This window comes from Hoplias malabaricus, chromosome 1, assembly GCF_029633855.1.
Source record: "Hoplias malabaricus isolate fHopMal1 chromosome 1, fHopMal1.hap1, whole genome shotgun sequence".
Lineage (NCBI taxonomy): Eukaryota > Metazoa > Chordata > Actinopteri > Characiformes > Erythrinidae > Hoplias > Hoplias malabaricus.
In genome coordinates, this window is record NC_089800.1 from 56,360,497 (window position 1) to 56,379,075 (window position 18,579).

General features: G+C 40.6%; 1 protein-coding gene across 1 annotated transcript; it reads left to right on the forward strand.

Moving 5' to 3' along the window:
- Nucleotides 1-1,346: 1,346 nt before the first annotated feature.
- On the forward strand, nucleotides 1,347-18,559 carry tgfb3 (transforming growth factor, beta 3). Its single transcript, XM_066680036.1, has 7 exons — nucleotides 1,347-2,140; nucleotides 7,861-8,024; nucleotides 11,799-11,928; nucleotides 12,940-13,047; nucleotides 13,978-14,149; nucleotides 15,539-15,692; nucleotides 16,960-18,559. The coding sequence occupies exons 1-7, from the start codon at nucleotides 1,792-1,794 to the stop codon at nucleotides 17,116-17,118; spliced, it is 1,236 nt and encodes a 411-aa protein (XP_066536133.1). The 5' UTR covers nucleotides 1,347-1,791; the 3' UTR covers nucleotides 17,119-18,559.
- The last annotated feature ends 20 nt before the right edge of the window (nucleotides 18,560-18,579 follow it).

The window sequence follows — 18,579 nt, forward strand, 5'->3', positions numbered from 1 at the left end:
TTTGTGAGTGTTCAGCCTATCATACCACAGTGATTGGCCCTCGTCAGATTTCTGCTTTTTGTTCTTTAAACAAACAGGCAACTGTTTTCCACACCACTTTCAAGCTGTTGCCAAAAATTGTGCCATTGTAAATGCAACCAAAACCTTTCTCAAACTCACACCAAACTCCTCTCATCACATTACAGGCTGTTATATTTTTAATCATTTTTAATCTATTTGTGTCCAGTTTCCACCTGTTACCCTCTGCGTAAATTAGGTTATAAATATCCTAGAAGCTTACTTGTCTAACCAATAAGATATGAACTTATGTTTTTGCATTCACAGTTATGACTATTTAGTATTTGTGTGTGTGTATATAAAACATGGTGTGTAAATTTTATGATGAGATATCTCAAAAGCAGTGATTTGACTCTGCCTATGATATGACTTGATCATAGAAAAAAACTTTGATTCTATGACATTAGCCATGAAAACTCCGGACCAGTGTGTTAGACGTCTACCACACATGCAAAGGCATTCCATGCCCATGGAGTCGTTGTTCTTATGGTAAAACTATTCAATGAAATCTAATATAGGTTCATGGCATCCAATGGAGGAACAGAGTTTATTTTTGTTAGTCAATGGATAGTTGGTTGAGTGCCAGCAATCTGGGGTCTTTTATTGTTTAATGGGATATTGCCAGTGGATGTTGATCTGAGGGACTTGGAGCTCACCATATATAGAAATGTAGATTTGAGACTCCTACATGGGTTACTTCATGTCGTATAGGGCATGTAATAGCGTATAAATGCTTATGTTATTATCATTAGCACCTTGCATCGTGGTGTTCTGCTGTTCAGAGGCAGAGATAGAGGCAGTTCAGTTAGAACTCTAAACCTCCACCTTGTTATTGTCACTGAATGAATCAGTAAATGATGGGTTGAGGGATGTGGGACATAGCGTAGTCCTGTATAAATATGGATGTATGATGTGCTGGTATCACAGCTCTTAGAGTGGACACATACATGACATTTAATGTCCACTTGGGGGCGCGAATGCATGTAAAATGTGGGTGCTTGCGTGAATACATGTGTACGCACAAACACACGGAGAGAGAGAGAGAGAGAGAGAGAGAGAGAGAGAGAGAGAGAGAGATTGATTCATTACTTACGGCGTGGATAAAATGTTTCAGCTCATTTCTGGTTACGAATTTTTTCTTGTCTGAAGTGCTACAGTCATGAGTTCCCCTGCCCTTTACCCAGGCTGTGGAGAAGAAGCTGCTCCTCCTTCGTCCCTGGACGTCACGGGTCCCGTCCCTATAAAGAGCTGCGAGAGCCCAGCGCTCATCTGCAGAGAGAAGAGGGGGCGAGGGCACGAGGGCACAGAGTCCACAGAGTCCACAGCAACTGTTGCTTTGAGGGGATATGCTGGAGGGACCGGACTGCTTAAAAACATACAAACTCTTTTTGATAGAAAGTATCCATGCTTTAGCTATGTTATGGAATTCTATTGGGATGCATTTTTGGAGTGTGTTGCATGGCTGCTCTGCTTAGGTTTACAGGATGGAGAACACTCCCTCACAACTTGAACTCCAACCGACTGAGAGGATAATCTGGAATTTACTTTCAGATTTTTTTTTTATTTTTTAATTTTTTTCCCTTTAGATATTTTTAAAGTATTTAATTTTTGTGTGAACTACAGATCACCTTAAGTGAACTGGAACCTTTGGTATCTGGACAAGTGAGGACACACGCACACAAACACACACACACACACACACGCACCCACATTCATGCACATACACACACCACCATGCATCTAGGCAGAGCACTTTTGTTTTTCCTTCTCCTCTTAAACAGTGTGACCATGATTTTCTCACTGTCTACTTGCACCACTGTGGACATTGACCACATCAAGAAGAAGCGAGTGGAGGCCATCCGAGGACAGATTCTTAGCAAACTGAGATTGACCAGTCCACCCCAATCCCCGGACCACACTCCGATCCCATACCAGGTGCTGGCGCTCTATAACAGCACGAAAGAGCTGATAGAGGAGCTGGGAAGGGACCGGCAGCAAAGCTGTGGTCAGGACAACACGGAGACAGAGTACTATGCCAAAGAGATACACAAATTCAACATGCTCCACGGACCACCTGAAAACAGTGAGTAACCCAATTTCAGATTTTATTTCTGTGCCGTGGGGAAGTGACAAGCTGTGATCTTTCTAGGACTAATAGAAGGAATATTGTTTTTCCCACAACAAATCTGCTGCTTAATTTGTCTCTGGATCACCACATCTGGAATAGAATAAAAATGCTGTTACATTTCTCGTACTTTGCAAAAGAAACTGGTGCTGTGTAAGCATGGCCTGAAAATTGGACGGCACAACGGAATTTGTGCTCATAGAAAACAAATCAGATGCTTCATTTTTGTTATTAGATCACCACAGCTGGAAACCCAGCACACAGAGTAATAACAGTAATAATGTCATTCAATATGTGGTACTTCACAACAGATGTTGATGTGCTTTACAAGAAAGGCTTTTTTTAAATATATTTTTTTTCTGACATGCCCCAGTCTGAATGTACAGCTGGGAAAATACAACACCTTCAAAATTAGATTGTGTGTGTAGTGTATTTTCCCACTTAAAAGAGTTTAGGATGTTCTTTTTTTTTTACTTCAGGCCATCAAAGTTGAAAGAAGGAGCCAACATGGTAAACACTGTACATGCCTTTATTAGATCATTCATTACTTTCCATTTCAGCACATTCACCTGAAGCTCTTTGGAAAATACCCTAGTGGATTTTTCCACGGGTCCACAGCAGGTTAGGCCCTATGGTCCTGTCCAAGTTCACATGGGTCCCAGATTTCGGGGGTGAAGTCTTTAACCAAACTTTGTGTTGTGAAATAGAGAAGAAATATCAATAAGCAAGGATTTTCTCCACTTTTTCAACCCCTTCTTTAGAGGATATGCACTGTCCTCAGCTGTGACTGGAGCAGTGTGGGAATTCGCCAGTCCTTTCCCACTGAGCTAACGACCAGACGGTCTCAGGCAGCCTTTCCACTGGAACCATTTTAACGAGCTTTACTTATACTGTCCACGGAACAAATCGTCAGTGTTTTTCCCCCAGTGTCAGACACCACAACCGCAGTTTAGATACATAATTGTTCTTTTAGTCTTTGTCTGGAACCATGCATTAATACCACTTATGCTTTGTTGTGGTCTTTTGAAGTGTTGCACAGGGTTGTAAAGTGATGCTTTTAAGAAGAGCCCATGTACTGTCTTGTCAGCTACAGTAGCTCTTGATTAGTATTAGATGTTTAACAACAACCAGCTAAACCAGCTATAGCTTAACACTGCCTTTTTCAGTGCAGTGAAGTCTCAAGAGAATGCAAGCTTTTTGGAAAGTGAAAGAATTGGCATGGGGCCTGTGCTGTGATGGAAGCAGGTCATTGCATCATGTAACTGTTTTTTCAAATCAACAGGTGTTTTATGATAGAGAGACACTGAACAGACCGTCCTCTGGCTCCCAAACAAGCCTCTGCGCCAAATGTGGATTTCAGGTCAACTAAAGTACTTCTGACACTCAAAATATACACTCCCCCAGCTACTTTAGCTGCCATACCAAATATATGGCTTATGGTTACCTCGCCATTTTCAGCAGGCCACTGGCTTGGGGTGATCTTTTTGGTTATTAAGAGATCACACTCATCTCTCATATGAGATATGGACATGAGAGGAAAGAAACGGACTTGAGGCCTCATCTGTAATAGTTTCCAGAGTCGAATAATTACATTTATTTGTAATTTCCATTGTGCAATGTGGTCAGTAAAGGGCCCGTTTCACTAGAATTTAGTTGAAGTCACCGTGGAGAAACAGGAATGTATATTCACTGTCAACGCTCACCATCTAAACTACTGACTTACGCTTGATTTGCATTTCATAATTTCAATTATGGAATGTGTATGGAAACACTGGAGATTTTCCTTCATTTCTTGGCTAAGCATTTATCCTTGACCTTAACCAATCATTGCTCCTACTGATTTCTCCTCCTTTATTTGTCTCCAGAAATAGCCAACCAGAGTAATATCACTTGAAAGCATTTTTGAAATACCAGGTTTGTTTGCCCATTGAACAGGCCTGGATTTGGTGGGAAATATGGACCGTTAAGTGCTTTCTCAGTCCCACACCTGCATTCCTTAGCCTCTGCTGTGCTAGCTTTGCCTCAGTGGGAAATATCTCAACAGATATTAAGATTAGATTTGAACCAAAATGAAAATATGATCAAATTTCTGTTTTGTCAATAGACATTGAGATATTCTTACCCTGAAACTTGCAAGAGCCATGTTACTGGAATCTAATGTTAATTGAGACAGTTTAATAAAGATGATCTGAAGATGAGTATGGTTTATAGTATATGGCATTAGTTAATCAGTGATTGAGCAGCAGGGAGGGGAGGATGTGGCCTGGAACTGCAGACAGCACTGCTTCTGATATATGGAATAGTAAGAAGGTGATGTAATTTCCAAGCAAAACAGAGACCAAATTTTCTGGCCAATACTGGAGGGCCAGAGTCCTCCCCCTAACTCCTCTCACACACACACACACACACACACACACACAGATTTTTTCCTCTTCTTCATCCCTGATCAAGTGGAAAAAAGTTTTACTTCTGCAGCAAGCCATAGTGCATTATCTCATCTAAGCATAGTCAGGCTACAAGGCTATGTGTGTGTGTGTGTGTGTGTGTGTGTGTGTGTGTGTGTGTGTGTGCGTGTGCACATGTGCGTGTGTGTGATTTATTCAAGAGCCGCCTCGTTCAGAGTGCAAAGCCACACAAGAGCACAGTGTTGTAGTGGTGCTGCTTACTCTAAGACTTTAAATAGCCCAAGGAGTCATTCAGGCAAATGGTCACTTAACATAGGTCAACAGCAAAGAGGATCCAAAAGAAAGGCCTTTGAAACGTCTTCTGGATGACCCAATTTCAAATCATTTGTAAATACACAAAACTATTAGGTGATACATGGTCCAAAATGCTGAGAATATTATTCATAAAACAAAAAATACAATGTAAAAGTCAGAGACCAGTCCATTTATTTCATTAGTGTAATTTAAAAGTAAAAACATCAAAAGATGTCCTCTGTGAAAGAAAGGAGAACTCAGGCTCCACTCTTGCTTTAGATCTGAAGAAATCTGCAAGTGTTTCTGTTGAGATTCACTACGAGAAAATGATCTTTCAACACAGTGGGTTGAAAGGATGTGTAACTGTCAAGAAATCATTACTGAAAAGAGGTACTAGATATAAGTTCATGGAATCTGCAGTTTTTAGTTGAACAACTAAAGATTAAACTGTATTAAGCACACAAAATCTATATTAGATTAGTAATTAATAAATGAATAGTTGTGAGTTTACTCAGTTCTGTAGGTGTGTATGCCACCCTTTTATACAGATAGTTCATTGAAACAACTGAATAGTTGAGTGTGTGTCGTCCTGCGAAGGACTGGCACCCCCTTCAGGGTGTATTCCCACCTTGTGGCCAGTGATTCCGGGTAGGCTCCAGGTCCACCGCACCCCTGAACTGGATAAGGGTTACAGACAATGAATGAATAAATGAATATTTCCCAAAGCAGAAGCAGTAGAACCCAAAACTATATTGACCTGGTAGAATCTGCAGAGGATGACAGGTAAAGAAATCATTTTGTGTAGAGCTTCTGTGATAGTCAGCATTCTTAATGTAAATTAAAATCTGAGAGAAAGTAACACAAAACCTCCATCTTTACTTTGTACACTCTGAATGTTGTTTCTTATTAAATACGGCCCAAATTCTTCCTGAGCAGCTGGCCGGCATGTGACCCTCCGTGCTCCTCTGTTCCATTTCCTGTGTTTACCTCTACTCTCTGACATGTCCAGAAGCTCCTCTGGGCACTGGGCTGTCCGACTGCAGAGAGATTACTTTCTCAGAAAGTCTGTGTGATGTCACCTGTTGGAGGATGGAGGTAGAGCCCAGACACAGGAAGAGTGGATTGTATGTGGGGGTTACACAGGGTCTGGACAGGGCCTTAGAGAATGCTTAGAGGATGATGGAGGACTCTAGTAGCTGCTGTCTTTTCTGTGGAGTAGACATTTCTGTGGATGATCTCACTGATGACCTCAAATGTTAGGTTTATACTCATTCCTCAAGTTTAAGAGACCAACTCAAGATATTTTCCTGATTATAATATAATGCCAAATGAACAGAGGAAGAAAAAACATCCTCAAGCTTTAATGGAAACCAATGGAAAAGATGTAACCTTTAACTTGGTTCGTTTTATTGGTTCTTTAGTGATTACATTTTCACACAATATAAAGGGAGGTTGAACAAGATAATATATGTATTTTGTCCTATACTTTTTTACTGTACATTAGTGTATAACTGATGTTAGAGTGATCAGTATAAGTTGAAGGTTTTCATTCACACACAGTAGTCGAGGTCAGATTCCTGCTGATGTAGCCACAATGATAATGGCCTTGAACTCAAATCTGATAAAGGGGGTTGTAAATTACAATTTGTATTTCACCCAATTATGCCAACAATTCCTCCATACTCACAGACATGGAACAAATGACCTAAACACTAAAGCCCTGGCAAAAATAGGCCATAATGTGAAATCCACCTTAAACCATTGCAATGGGAAAAATGAGGTCATCCAAAAGGAAACCAAAGACTTGATTAGAATTTCAAATCTCCTCTCAAAGTGGGGCTTTCCACCTTCAGCAGTGAGGGAAGCACTGAAAGGGGGCAATAGATAATACCGAACAATTCTATTGTACGCTCTCAGGCCTTGTGGAAAGTTACTGTGGTATTTGGAAAGCTTGCTTGGAAAAGGATGTGGAAAAACAGTTATTAATCAAAGTGCCAAAACTGTAAACAGGTATTAAAGATCAAATGCAGTTAAAGCTTTATGAAGAAGGGTACAGCTGGCCTATCATGTTGTCATTCTCTTCTCTGAAGACACCGTGTCCCTGCTGAACACAAAGGTGTCTAAATAGCTGATGAGTTGGCTGTAAATTGGTGTTTCCATTAGGCTTATAAAACAGTTGCTATGTGCTTGTTTTGTTCAGCACTTAATGTACCCAGGCTATTAAAATAATAAGCAAAATTGAGTTGCATTAGTTTTCAGTAAAATAAAATAAAAAAGAAAAGTGTGCTTAAGCGGAGTGCTTTAGAAGGAGGTATAGTCTGCCTAGAAATGCACTGGACAGAGGTCCAATTGGCATAATCTGTTTATTACATAAATATACCGCACCACATTTCTCATGCCATCCAACCAGTGAGGGATTCCATGGATTTCTAATAGACTGTGGTCTGTCATCAACTTGCTCAGCTCTTAGAAGTCATTTAAAGTAGTTTTACATGAAACCATGGAATGATCTGATGATCTTAAGAGACCCTGAATGTTGTTTGGTTCTATTCAAAGGCACGACTGTGTATATGGACAGGTCCAGGTTTAGAACAGGTACAAATCGTAGTTTTACTAATCAGCTGACATCATTTACTCCTCCTACAAATCTCAGCCTTTGGATGTTTAGGACTCTGAGGCACCTGTTCTGTTGTCTAGAGAGTAGGAGGAACCTTACCGGTATCCCAGACCCTTTCAGCCCACTTCACCAACTTTACTTGGGACATTTGGTTTTCATTTCATGACTTCAACTTGTTGCTAACTTTTCTTCTGTAAAGCACAAACAGATGGGACGTGGCTTTGCCTCCACACTCTTCTCAAGCGAGTAATCGCTTTCATTCACATCAGAGGGAGATTGAGATCTGAGATTCGAAATTGAATTTAGCCAGTGATGCCCCATAATAATGGACTAAGAAAGAACTTTGCTCTGTTGCCTTGCAGATGAGCTGCACTACTGTCCCAAAGGGATAACATCAAAAGTGTTTCGGTTTAATGTCTCATCCATGGAGAAAAATTCCACCAACCTGTTCCGAGCAGAATTTCGTGCTCTTCGGATGCCCAACCTCAGCGCCAAGAGAAATGAGCAGCGCATTGAGCTCTATCAGGTAAGAAGCAAGACTGCTTTCTCTAAGTTTATTCTATGATAAATTAAGTGCCTGTTCAAGCTTGGTCATTGATTTTAGGAGCCAATATACAGGAAGCCTTTCCTTGTGGATAATGATGAGTGATACTGTCATGACACTAATAGAGCACATGATAATGAAAAAATGCATCCCAAAAAATATTAAACTCCTTTAACTTCAGGTTTATTTCTTAGTTATTAATCTTAATAGTATTGAAAAACAACTACATGTTTTAAGAAATGGCATTTCAGTCAGATTTGGTGATCGATTTTTCAATTAATTATTTGATTAATAACTCTCCATATGGAGACTTTTGAATGAATTTTACTTATAATTTTTATTTACAGTAGCAGAGCACTCTAGTCTGTGTTCTCTTCTTACTTACATTTTTTTTACCCATTATCATAAATGTGAAGGATTGGCGCCCTCTCCAGTGTGTGTTCCAGTCCGCCCAATAATTCCAGGTAGACTCTGGACCCACCGTGACCCTGAACTGGACAAGCGCTTACAGATAATGAATGAATGAATTAATTAATAAATTAATTTTCATAAATTAGATGCAGTATATTACCCCTAAACTATAAAAAAAAAAACAGTACCATATGGTGTAAGGTTAAACCTTTAGCTCATGCAGACGTGCTCCAGGTCGAGAAAGATGAGAAAGAGAAAAATGTCTCTGATGGCTCCAGATCAAGAAAAGGTAGCGAAACTGCACAGAGCAGACAAACTGGCTAACTGCTGTTGGCAGTTGTATCATTATGCTAACTGCACTAGCTGGAGTTTTGTCCTCCTAGAGTCTCCTAGTGGCATGAGGTTAACTGTGAAATAAAGACTTGGGATATATCCTCTGTTTTAGTTTAGTCATTCCGGGTGACTGTCTGTGAGGAGTGTGGTGTGTTCTCCATGTGTCTGTGTAGGTTTCCTCCGGGTGATTGTGAGGAGTGTGGTGTGTTCTCCCTGTGTCCGTGTAGGTTTCCTCCGGGTGACTGTCTGTGAGGAGTGTGGTGTGTTCTCCCTGTGTCTGCGTGGGTTTCCTCCGAGTGATTATCTGTGAGGAGTGTGGTGTGTTCTCCCAGTATTTGCGTGGGTTTCCTCCGGGTGACTGTCTGTGAGGAGTGTGGTGTGTTCTCCCTGTGTCCGTGTAGGTTTCCTCCGGGTGACTGTCTGTGAGGAGTGTGGTGTGTTCTCCCTGTGTCTGCGTGGGTTTCCTCCGAGTGATTATCTGTGAGGAGTGTGGTGTGTTCTCCCTGTGTCCGTGTAGGTTTCCTCCGGGTGACTGTCTGTGAGGAGTGTGGTGTGTTCTCCCTGTGTCTGCGTGGGTTTCCTCCGGGTGACTGTCTGTGAGGAGTGTGGTGTGTTCTCCCTGTGTCCGTGTGGGTTTCCTCCAGGTGACTGTCTGTGAGGAGTGTGGTGTGTTCTCTCTGTGTCTGCGTGGGTTTCCTCTGGGTGATGGTCTGTGAGGAGTGTGGTGTGTTCTCTCTGTGTCTGCGTGGATTTCCTCCGGCTGCTCCAGTTTCCTCCCACGCTCCAAAAACACACATTGGTGGGTGGATTGGCGGCTCAAAAGTGTCCATAGATGTGAGTGTGTGAGTGTGTGTTCAGTGTGTGTTCCCGCCTTGCGCCCAATGATTCTGGGTAGGCTCAGGACCCTGGGTAGGCAACCCTGAACTGGATAAGCGGTTACAGACAATGAACGAATGAATGAATACAATACTTGTGCCTATTCTTAATAAATGTACTTTGACAGTAACACATTAGTGAATCAACAGAGTGAAGAAAGTACATCTACGTGTCTTAGATAATACCCTAGAACTCAAAAGAGGCATTATTTCAGAAATTAATTTTTGTCATTAAAAATATATGTTTTGCCTGGGATTCAATCATATTCAAAATACATTTTAGAGATGAGTCCTTTATAATAAACTACGTTGCCATATTTGTAATCACATGCCTTAAGATAACAATTACTAAAAACAATCATCTGAAAAATGATCTCTGTACTCCCTGGCCCACAACAAAAATGATCATTAGTGAAGAGGAAGGAACTCTGTATTTAAGTACTGAATTGCCCTGATGTTAAACTGAAGCAAAAGAAAAAAAGTTTCTTACTCCTAAGAACCGTAGGAGTGCATTATTTTTCATTTGTAAATGTATGATATTTTGTTCAATAACATCTATGAATAACTACTGTTTAACAGAAAAAATGTTTTGAGGGTAAGAATTTACATATAGGCCTACGTTCAGGCCTTTAGGATGTAAGTGGTTAAATCTTTATTCCTTTTTTGCACAGTGAACTCCCAGGCCAACAGTTTCTTAACACCAGACGTTATTATATATCATCATGGATCTGAATGTGGGACCAAAAAAGGACACTGAATACTGAATTTATATCATGTCCCCTAACTCTTGCTTCTCTAGTTTTTCAATGCACTGATCTCTATTCCAGGTGTTGGCAAATGGATTATACAGAACTGCATTTGCACAATTTAACTGAACAAAGGAAGTATTCTGAGAAAGCCTGAGTAAAGCTTGCTTTTTTGTCACTGTCATAGCCAGAGCTGGGTAATGTAATACACTCAGTGAGGGTGAGAGAGGTAGGAGATATATTGTGCGTAGAAGTGTACTACATATACACATATTCTATCTGTATATACATATATACTTAAGAGTGTGTATATGAGGTGAGGGGAGATTTTGGGTCGGTTTCCCCATTAATCTCCCCAGAGAGGCTGGAGCCCTGATCAGGTTCCACTGTTTCCTGCCAGAGAGACGTGTGTCTCCGGCCCTGCATACCACTTCTCCTCTCGGCCAGCCGCCGGCCACGGAGCAGCCCCGGCCTGACAGGCCCCCAGATGGTTTCCAGGAGCCCTGCAGGAGATAGAGGCCGGGTCAGCCATCGAAAGGAGGAGGCAGAGGGGAGAGTGAGGGGAAGTGTGGGGGGGTACTGTGCAAAGCAAGACCCTTGCCCCTACACATTTGCCTGGGGCTGATTGGCAGAGTCTAGGGTTTTAACGTGGGCTGCCTGAGTGGTCTCGCAGGACCCCCATCCTCAGCTCCACTCTCACAGGAAGTTAGATTAAGTCTTGACGCTGCTCAGAAACCTTCTTACTCCAGCCTCCTTTCTGTGGGCCAAAAAGTCTTGGAAACTTCTTATGCACAACGGGGGAGTACAGTGATTTTATCAAGAAAGTTGAAGCATTAGATGTTACAGTATTGAGTGTGGAACTGTTCTCAGCTACTTTAAGGCCTCCTGAGTAGATAGGTCTGGTCGTTTTTAAGGCTTGGAATAACATTTAGAAATAGTTTTTATTACTTTATTTACCCAAATAAGTGTAAATGTAAACCAGTGCAGTGTAAATCTTGAAGAATGCTGGAGAAGTAGTTTATTCTAAGTTGGTAAAAGGGGCTACATGCAGACATTAACATGCAATATGGGGATATCTCACACACCGGGAGTCACTTTTTCCATGAGGGAGAGAGGAGAAAGCTTTGGCCTCGGGCATCCTCGAGTGTCTGGCTCAGACAGCGCTGGCCAGGCCAATGTCTGGAGCGTGTGTGCATGTGTGTTCAAGTGTATGTTACCATATGACACAACCACTCATACCAGCAATCAAATGTTTTATTTCACTGGTAAAATACTAGAAAAAAACACTCAAAACCGCCATGAGGTGAATTTATTATTCTGTTATGGAAAAAAATCACTGCGCTGCTGACTCCGTGTGCTCAGGATGCTGTTATCTGCTATCTGATTGACAGATAGTTCGGCCTGATGAGCACATCGCCAAGCAGAGGTACATCGGGGGAAAGAACGTCCTGACTAGGGGAATGCAAGAGTGGGTCTCCTTTGATGTCACAGAGACAGTGAGGGAGTGGCTCACATACAGAGGTGAGTTTAAGCAAGTTAATATTAAGACCAATACTAGCCTTTAAGTATAGTACTGGTATTGATGTAAGAACAATGATACCATTTAAGCATTTTCTAATGCACAATACTGAGAATTGACTGCGTTAAATAAATTTAAATGAAGAAAGCAACATGTTAGCATGGTGACATAGTAGAAAATACATTTTACAAAATCTGTAATGCCAGCAAAGTTATGTTATAAACATCAGCATTTCTATACACCTATTAAGTAGTTAAGTTAGAGTAGGAATTAGGATCAGTGTTTGCAGATAACGGAGAGTCAGGTATCAGTATCAGCTCTGGAAGGACAAAAGTAGTACTGTTCATCCTTAGCTAAAGCAACTATTTGCTATGGGTTTCAAAAGTGGTTTAAAGGACATCCAAGGATATCTAAACGTAACTGAGCCCTATAGTAGATGAATACCCATTTAGAACATTAGGATTTCTCTTATACATGTGTACTGTAATCCAAATGAAGTCCATAGTATGTATCTTTTATGAGACATAATATGTGCTTTGGAGATTGTTAAGGGTCTTACTAAGGTAAATAGCTTGAAAATAGATATTAGAAACCACCCAAGTTGAGTTTGCATTTTTCAGTGGAGAAAAAAAAACAGAATCTGGAAACTCATTCTAAAAGCACAGCTCAGAAAATAAATGTGTTGGACAGTAAATTGCGTTTGTCCCAGCCTTAGTTGGAAAGGAATAGTTGGAACTTAATGAACTGCAGAATGAAAATGTTTAAATCTTTGTTTCAGGAAGTAACAAATAACAATCTGTATTAATATAAAAACAGTTTTGACAGAGCACAGAATTTAGACCGTTTGGTCAGTGTGTAGCCTGCTTTGCATGCAGTGGGCTCTTATATTTCTTTGATTTAGCTCCATCTGAGTATAGTGCTAAGGTCAGGATCTTTCAATGATAAATCTCCAGGAGGAGTACTGTAACATGGCTCTTTAAGTGAACTGCCTATTCTCTCTGAATGTCGAGCAGAGACGAACCTTGGCCTGGAGATCAGTGTGCACTGTCCCTGCCACACCTTCAAAACTAATGGTGACATCATCGAGAACATGAATGAGGTGCTGGAAGTCAAATTCAAAGGTGAGTTGCTTTGGAGCCAGAAAAGCCACCTAAGTTTTTGCTCAGCTTGAATTTGGCGGAATGATGTATGCAACACTGCATTAGTTCAGAAGGCAACTCTGCTGTTTTATAAACATAAATTAGCATTGATTTGACCAAGTATTTCCAAGCCAAAGTTTTCTACACGTAAATGTATTAAATGTATTGATTTTGGTGACACTAACTTACAGCATGATTAAATACATCATGGCCTTCTTGGCATGGATGTTTGATTGTGACTTTTGGTTGATTAGTCCTGAGCTTAGTCAGCATGTCTCTGAGGTTTGGGTTGATTATATTACTTGATTGCATTTTATCTTAAGATCTTTGGCAGCTGCCTTAATGGCCAAATAAAGAGAGCTAATGGTTTGCACCAGTGTTTGGGAATTATATTTGGCTGATCATGTATTACAACCTGAAGGAAACTTACTCATCTATGCCTTGTTTGTCACCTCATTCCCACTTTCCTCTGGGATAACACAAATGCCGTGTGAAGTCCCATCCAACACATGCGAGTTTGGGTTGTAAAGGGAGGTAATGCTAGGAGAGAAGGACTGAGATTGTGAGCTTGATCATGGGAACACAATTGAGTGTGGAATCTCGCTTAGAGCTGGGGGGCGGGGGCTGGGGGTTTTGGGAATTCTCCCCACTCCATCAACAGTCCTCAGTGTAAGGAATGTGCTGCTGCCACAGGCTCAGACTTTTGGCTCTGAATTAAAGAGGGGCGTCCGTATCCACTGGCGACGGTCCTCTTGGGACCTAAGCTGCTTTTTCTATCAGGGACAGATAGGAAGAGCAGACGTCTGAGGTGGGAGAACAGAGGGTCCTGTTCCGATGGGACAAGCTGTAGAACAATGACCAGAACACAGAGAATCAGTCCTTCTGTGACCACTGAGCTGTGTTTGTTTGCAGGTATGGATCCAGAGAATGATGAGCAGAATCGCTTGGACCTGGGCCGGCTAAAGAAGCAGAAGGAGCAGCTCCTGCCCCATCTCATCCTCATGATGCTGCCCCCTCATCGCCTGGACGTGCCCCCAACCTCCAGGCGACGCAAAAGAGCACTTGACACCAACTACTGCTTCTCGTGAGTATTTCTAGTTAATTCAAGGTTTTAATGTTTAAAGGTTTTAACATTGACTATATTTCTATTTTGCTGAAAAATAAACATCATAAAGAGTTAAAACCAGCTTCCAGAATGCATTATGGGGGTGGAATTTCTGTGTATTACAAAGTCCATCAACCAAAAACATCTAGCCAGCAGCGTCCTGTGTCCACCAACACATACCACACTGGAGCAACATTTGAGCTACTGTCTCTGACTATAGCTACAAGGTAAACAAACAGGGTAGGTGTGTCTAACAGAGTAGACAGTGAGTGGATACAGTGTGATCAAAAACGTGAGCAGCACTGCTGTATCAGATCCACTCATAACAGTTCAATTCACACTGACACATCACCACGTCAGTGTCTAACAAATCATAGCTGCTCTGTGGTGTCCCTGACCACTGAAGAACAGAGTGAAAGGGGATGGACTACAATGTGCAATTGTAGAACTATAAAGTGGTCTTGTATGTTCAGAGGAGATAAGAGAATGGACAGTGACTGTAGAAACAAAGAGATTATCATAATGTTATGGCTGATTGGCGTATAATTTCGTATATTAATGATCAGCTTATTCTCGATACAAATTGGTTTCAGAAACATTCATTTTTGGCTGTCGTATATTGTCACATACATCAACACAACAGAAATATGAACGTGATGAGCGATTCCAAAGTTTTGAGCAGTAGCATATGTGTATTTACTTAAATAAATATTATGAATGTCAATAGATTCTCTGTCTTCTGACTCGCTGAGAATCCTGGCTCCTATAACCACAACATGTTGCCACAGTGGAAAATGAAAGAAAATATGAAAAGGGGAAAAAAAAAAAAAAAAAAAAGCAACAACAAAACATTTACATTTCATCATTGGTGTGGGTTTGCCAGTCCTCTCTAGTTCACATTCCAATTACTATTAGCACACCACAGTTCCCTTAAGAGACTCTATGACTAAAGCTTTAATTGGCATCTGACAGCTCTAAGCATGGAAGAGGAATCAGCAAGTTGAGATCTGTCTCTGTATTTAAATTGGAGCGGGCTCGTCACTGTGAGGATCACTTGCTTTACTCTCAACAGCGTTAGACTCCTGGGCCCAGTCCAGGAGGGGGGGAAAAAAATGACACACCTCACAGTGGAATTTCTGAGCCTCCAAAGGCACAGGCAGAGCTGTTTATAAGGCAATGCAGAATGAAAATAGAAGGCTTCAAACGTCAAGTAAGTATTAGCTGGATTACTTCACAGGGCTATGGAAATGTCTTCAAATGAATGCATCAAGTGTGCCAAGAAAGTAGAGTGCCGGAATAAAGAGGCAGTGGAGCAATTGATCAGTCACTGTCTGTCTGTCTGTCTTTTTTCCCCTTTCTCCGCTGCAGGAATTATGAGGAGAACTGCTGCGTTCGCCGACTTTACATTGATTTCCGTCAGGATCTGGGCTGGAAATGGATTCACGAGCCTAAAGGATACCACGCTAACTTCTGCTCAGGGCCGTGCCCATACCTGCGCAGTGCTGACACCACACACAGCACGGTGAGCAGCTCACAACACTCATATTCTCTCTTTAGTACCTTATACAACAGCTTTAAAAGGGAGGGCTCTTAAAAAGCAACAGGAGCAAAATGATAAAATTAGAAATACTTACCTTGTATATGCAGTTTGAACATATAAACACACAGTGCTGCAAACTGAGCCTATTATTAGACTCTCGATTTCTCTACACTCATCAGCTTTTCAGATGTTTCATATTGTTTTCCTTTTGTTTCCTTCATTGTTTCTTTTACCTTACTATTTGCTCTTTTAGTAACTTTTAAATCTCCTCCTCATCCAGTAACTTTCTTTCATTCTTTAATTCTTCAGAAAATAATTATCCAGATACTGAATGTATAACCCATCTGTTACATCTGCTACAGCAGCTTTCTATCCGTCAAGGAGAAGGGACCATTTCGCCTAAATTAAGATTGGAAGAATTTAAGAACAGTACATCAACAAACAATATCTAAACATCAGGGGTCCTGTGGTCAGAATCTCACAGCTGATTAATGGCTAGAGGAGGACTAACACAAACTGTGCAAGAAATACAAGACTTTTCAAACCAAATGTTTTTAATAAAGGGGTCAGTAAGTGTAAACAGTGTTTTCTGATCATACCAGCACCACATGCATGATCATGTCAATAATATATTGTCAGTCGTGGCCCCGAGGTGCACCTTTTCCATAGACTGAGGCTGAAATATTATGCAGCAACAGATGGCTACATTTAGTAATGGACTGAAGTGCACCTGTATGAGGGGTGGGGTGGGCTTCTGACAAAATGGCCAGTAAGTTTAGCTACAACTTAACCATTTAAAAGGGTCCTTATTGGGGGAAAACCACATTTACTTATTTTCCTTAAGAAAGCAGTATGTATTATGCTGATTTTTATGCTTTCAAAAAGCACTATTCCTTTTCTAGTGCTTACAGTCAATATATAGACATCTTAAATGTACTCATGTACATATATCGCTTGTTTAAGTTCCAGTAGTTTTGGAATGTGAGGCTGCTAAACAGTACAGAGATAAGTTACATATATCAGCTTAGGTTATATAAAGAGGTTGAAAAAATGTCATGTAAAAAAGGTGTCACTGTTTTTATACAAAAAACAACACAAGCTACAATGAGTTAGAAATGGACCTACAAGACACATGTATGGTATGGGCACTTAGACATTTATACAAGTGGTATGACCAAGGGCAGACATTTAAATGTGTAGAGTTCAATTATGCAATATGGTTAATTCCACATTTTACCTCCTTCTGTAGTTGCTGAGCCTGTACAACACTCTGAACCCAGAGGCTTCAGCCTCACCCTGCTGCGTGCCTCAGGACCTAGAGCCCCTAACCATACTCTACTATGTGGGACGAACACCCAAAGTGGAACAGCTTTCCAACATGATTGTCAAATCCTGCAAATGCAGCTGAGGGTTTGTTTTTCAGTGGCAGCCCCACAGAGGTCCTAACACTTTAGTTCGAAAAGGGAAAAACAAAACAAAACAAAAAAAAAACAAAAAAAAATTAAATGAAAAAAAGAAAAAAAAAAAAAAAAGAAACGGGAGGAGCGAGAGCTGGACTTTAAAATACCTCTATGTATCCTTCTCACCCATTTTGAGGCCCTGGAGCTTCAAAGCATGATGCTTCAAAGCACTACACCACCAACAAGATATGTGTCCAGGTGGATTTGCCACCAAATGCTACACTACCAACCCTCGGACCTCCACACAGACCCCATCTGAAATGGATTTCCCCTGCCTTTCTCTGTGTTTTGTCCCTCTCCTTTACTTGTTGCTTTTTCAGCATTTTGAACTGTCTATGCCGCCATGCAACATTTTTTGGGCATTTCTGAACCAGTCAATTTACTTCAAATGACAGCGCTTACTTAATGACACGTGCAGAAGCTGCTTTATCCAGGATGACTCAGCAGCTGTGGTCAGGACTCCAAGGAAGACTGACAATGCCTACTGGATCTATTCAGAAACAGACTTAAGAGTTAATAAGTGTTAAATGGCTGTTGCTAAGGAGATCAACAGTTTTTTTTTCCTGTTTTCTTCTGTTTTTTTTTTTTTTTTTTATTTGTTTAAAATCTAAAGCCTTGACGCACAGGATTCATCTATGCTGAAAGTTGCACTGTGGTCTTCACAGTACCCTACACTGTTCGTCTACAAGACAGGCTAACAGACTCCAATAATCTTACAAGTAATGTTAATAATTATACAGATATGCTGGAAATAATTGTTTCTGAAAAAATTTGTTTTGGTTGTTGTTTTTTTGTTTTGTTTTTTAAAGGAATATTTGGTCATTAGGCCTAAATGAAGCAGACAATTCAATGTAAATGATGTATGACACTACATGAACTTTAAACTAGATCACAAACTGTACATGTTTTTTTTTAATTGCTATTACTCTTGAGAACACTTTTTTTTATTAAAAACAAAATTGGTCTCGGACAAATAGACTGAATTCCTAGATTTTCTGCAACTGTAATATAAGTAACAAAGTAAGGTATTCCTGCATAATTGTTATACATACTCTCATGTGAACTGAATGCATACAGCATTTGTAGAGTATCTGGAACACTAGATCATCTGGTTCAACATTATTATTTCATTGATTACACTATAGGTGCACAGTGATTTTGTTTCCTGTTAAAACAACAAAAAAAAATTCTGGGTTTCTTATTTATTGGAGCTCTTGACGTAAGGCCATGCAATAGCTTTAAAGTGACTCTAGTTGTAAATTTGTTGAAGTGCTTGTTCAAATGCTTGGAAAAAATAAAACAAGCCAATAAATCTTGTAGGCAGCATGGGAGGTTATACTCAAGTCTGTCCAAGCTATGATATATGATTTGAGAAGTTGGGACAATTAATAAAAATCTGTTCTGTGTAC

Excerpts from the sequence above, each read along its gene's own strand:
- tgfb3 (XM_066680036.1), top strand. The coding sequence starts at position 1,792 with ATGCATCTAGGCAGAGCACTTTTGTTTTTCCTTCTCCTCTTAAACAGT. Across the intron at positions 2,141-7,860 it reads CCACGGACCACCTGAAAACA|ATGAGCTGCACTACTGTCCC; the intron begins GTGAGTAACCCA and ends GTTGCCTTGCAG. Across the intron at positions 13,048-13,977 it reads GCTGGAAGTCAAATTCAAAG|GTATGGATCCAGAGAATGAT; the intron begins GTGAGTTGCTTT and ends GTTTGTTTGCAG.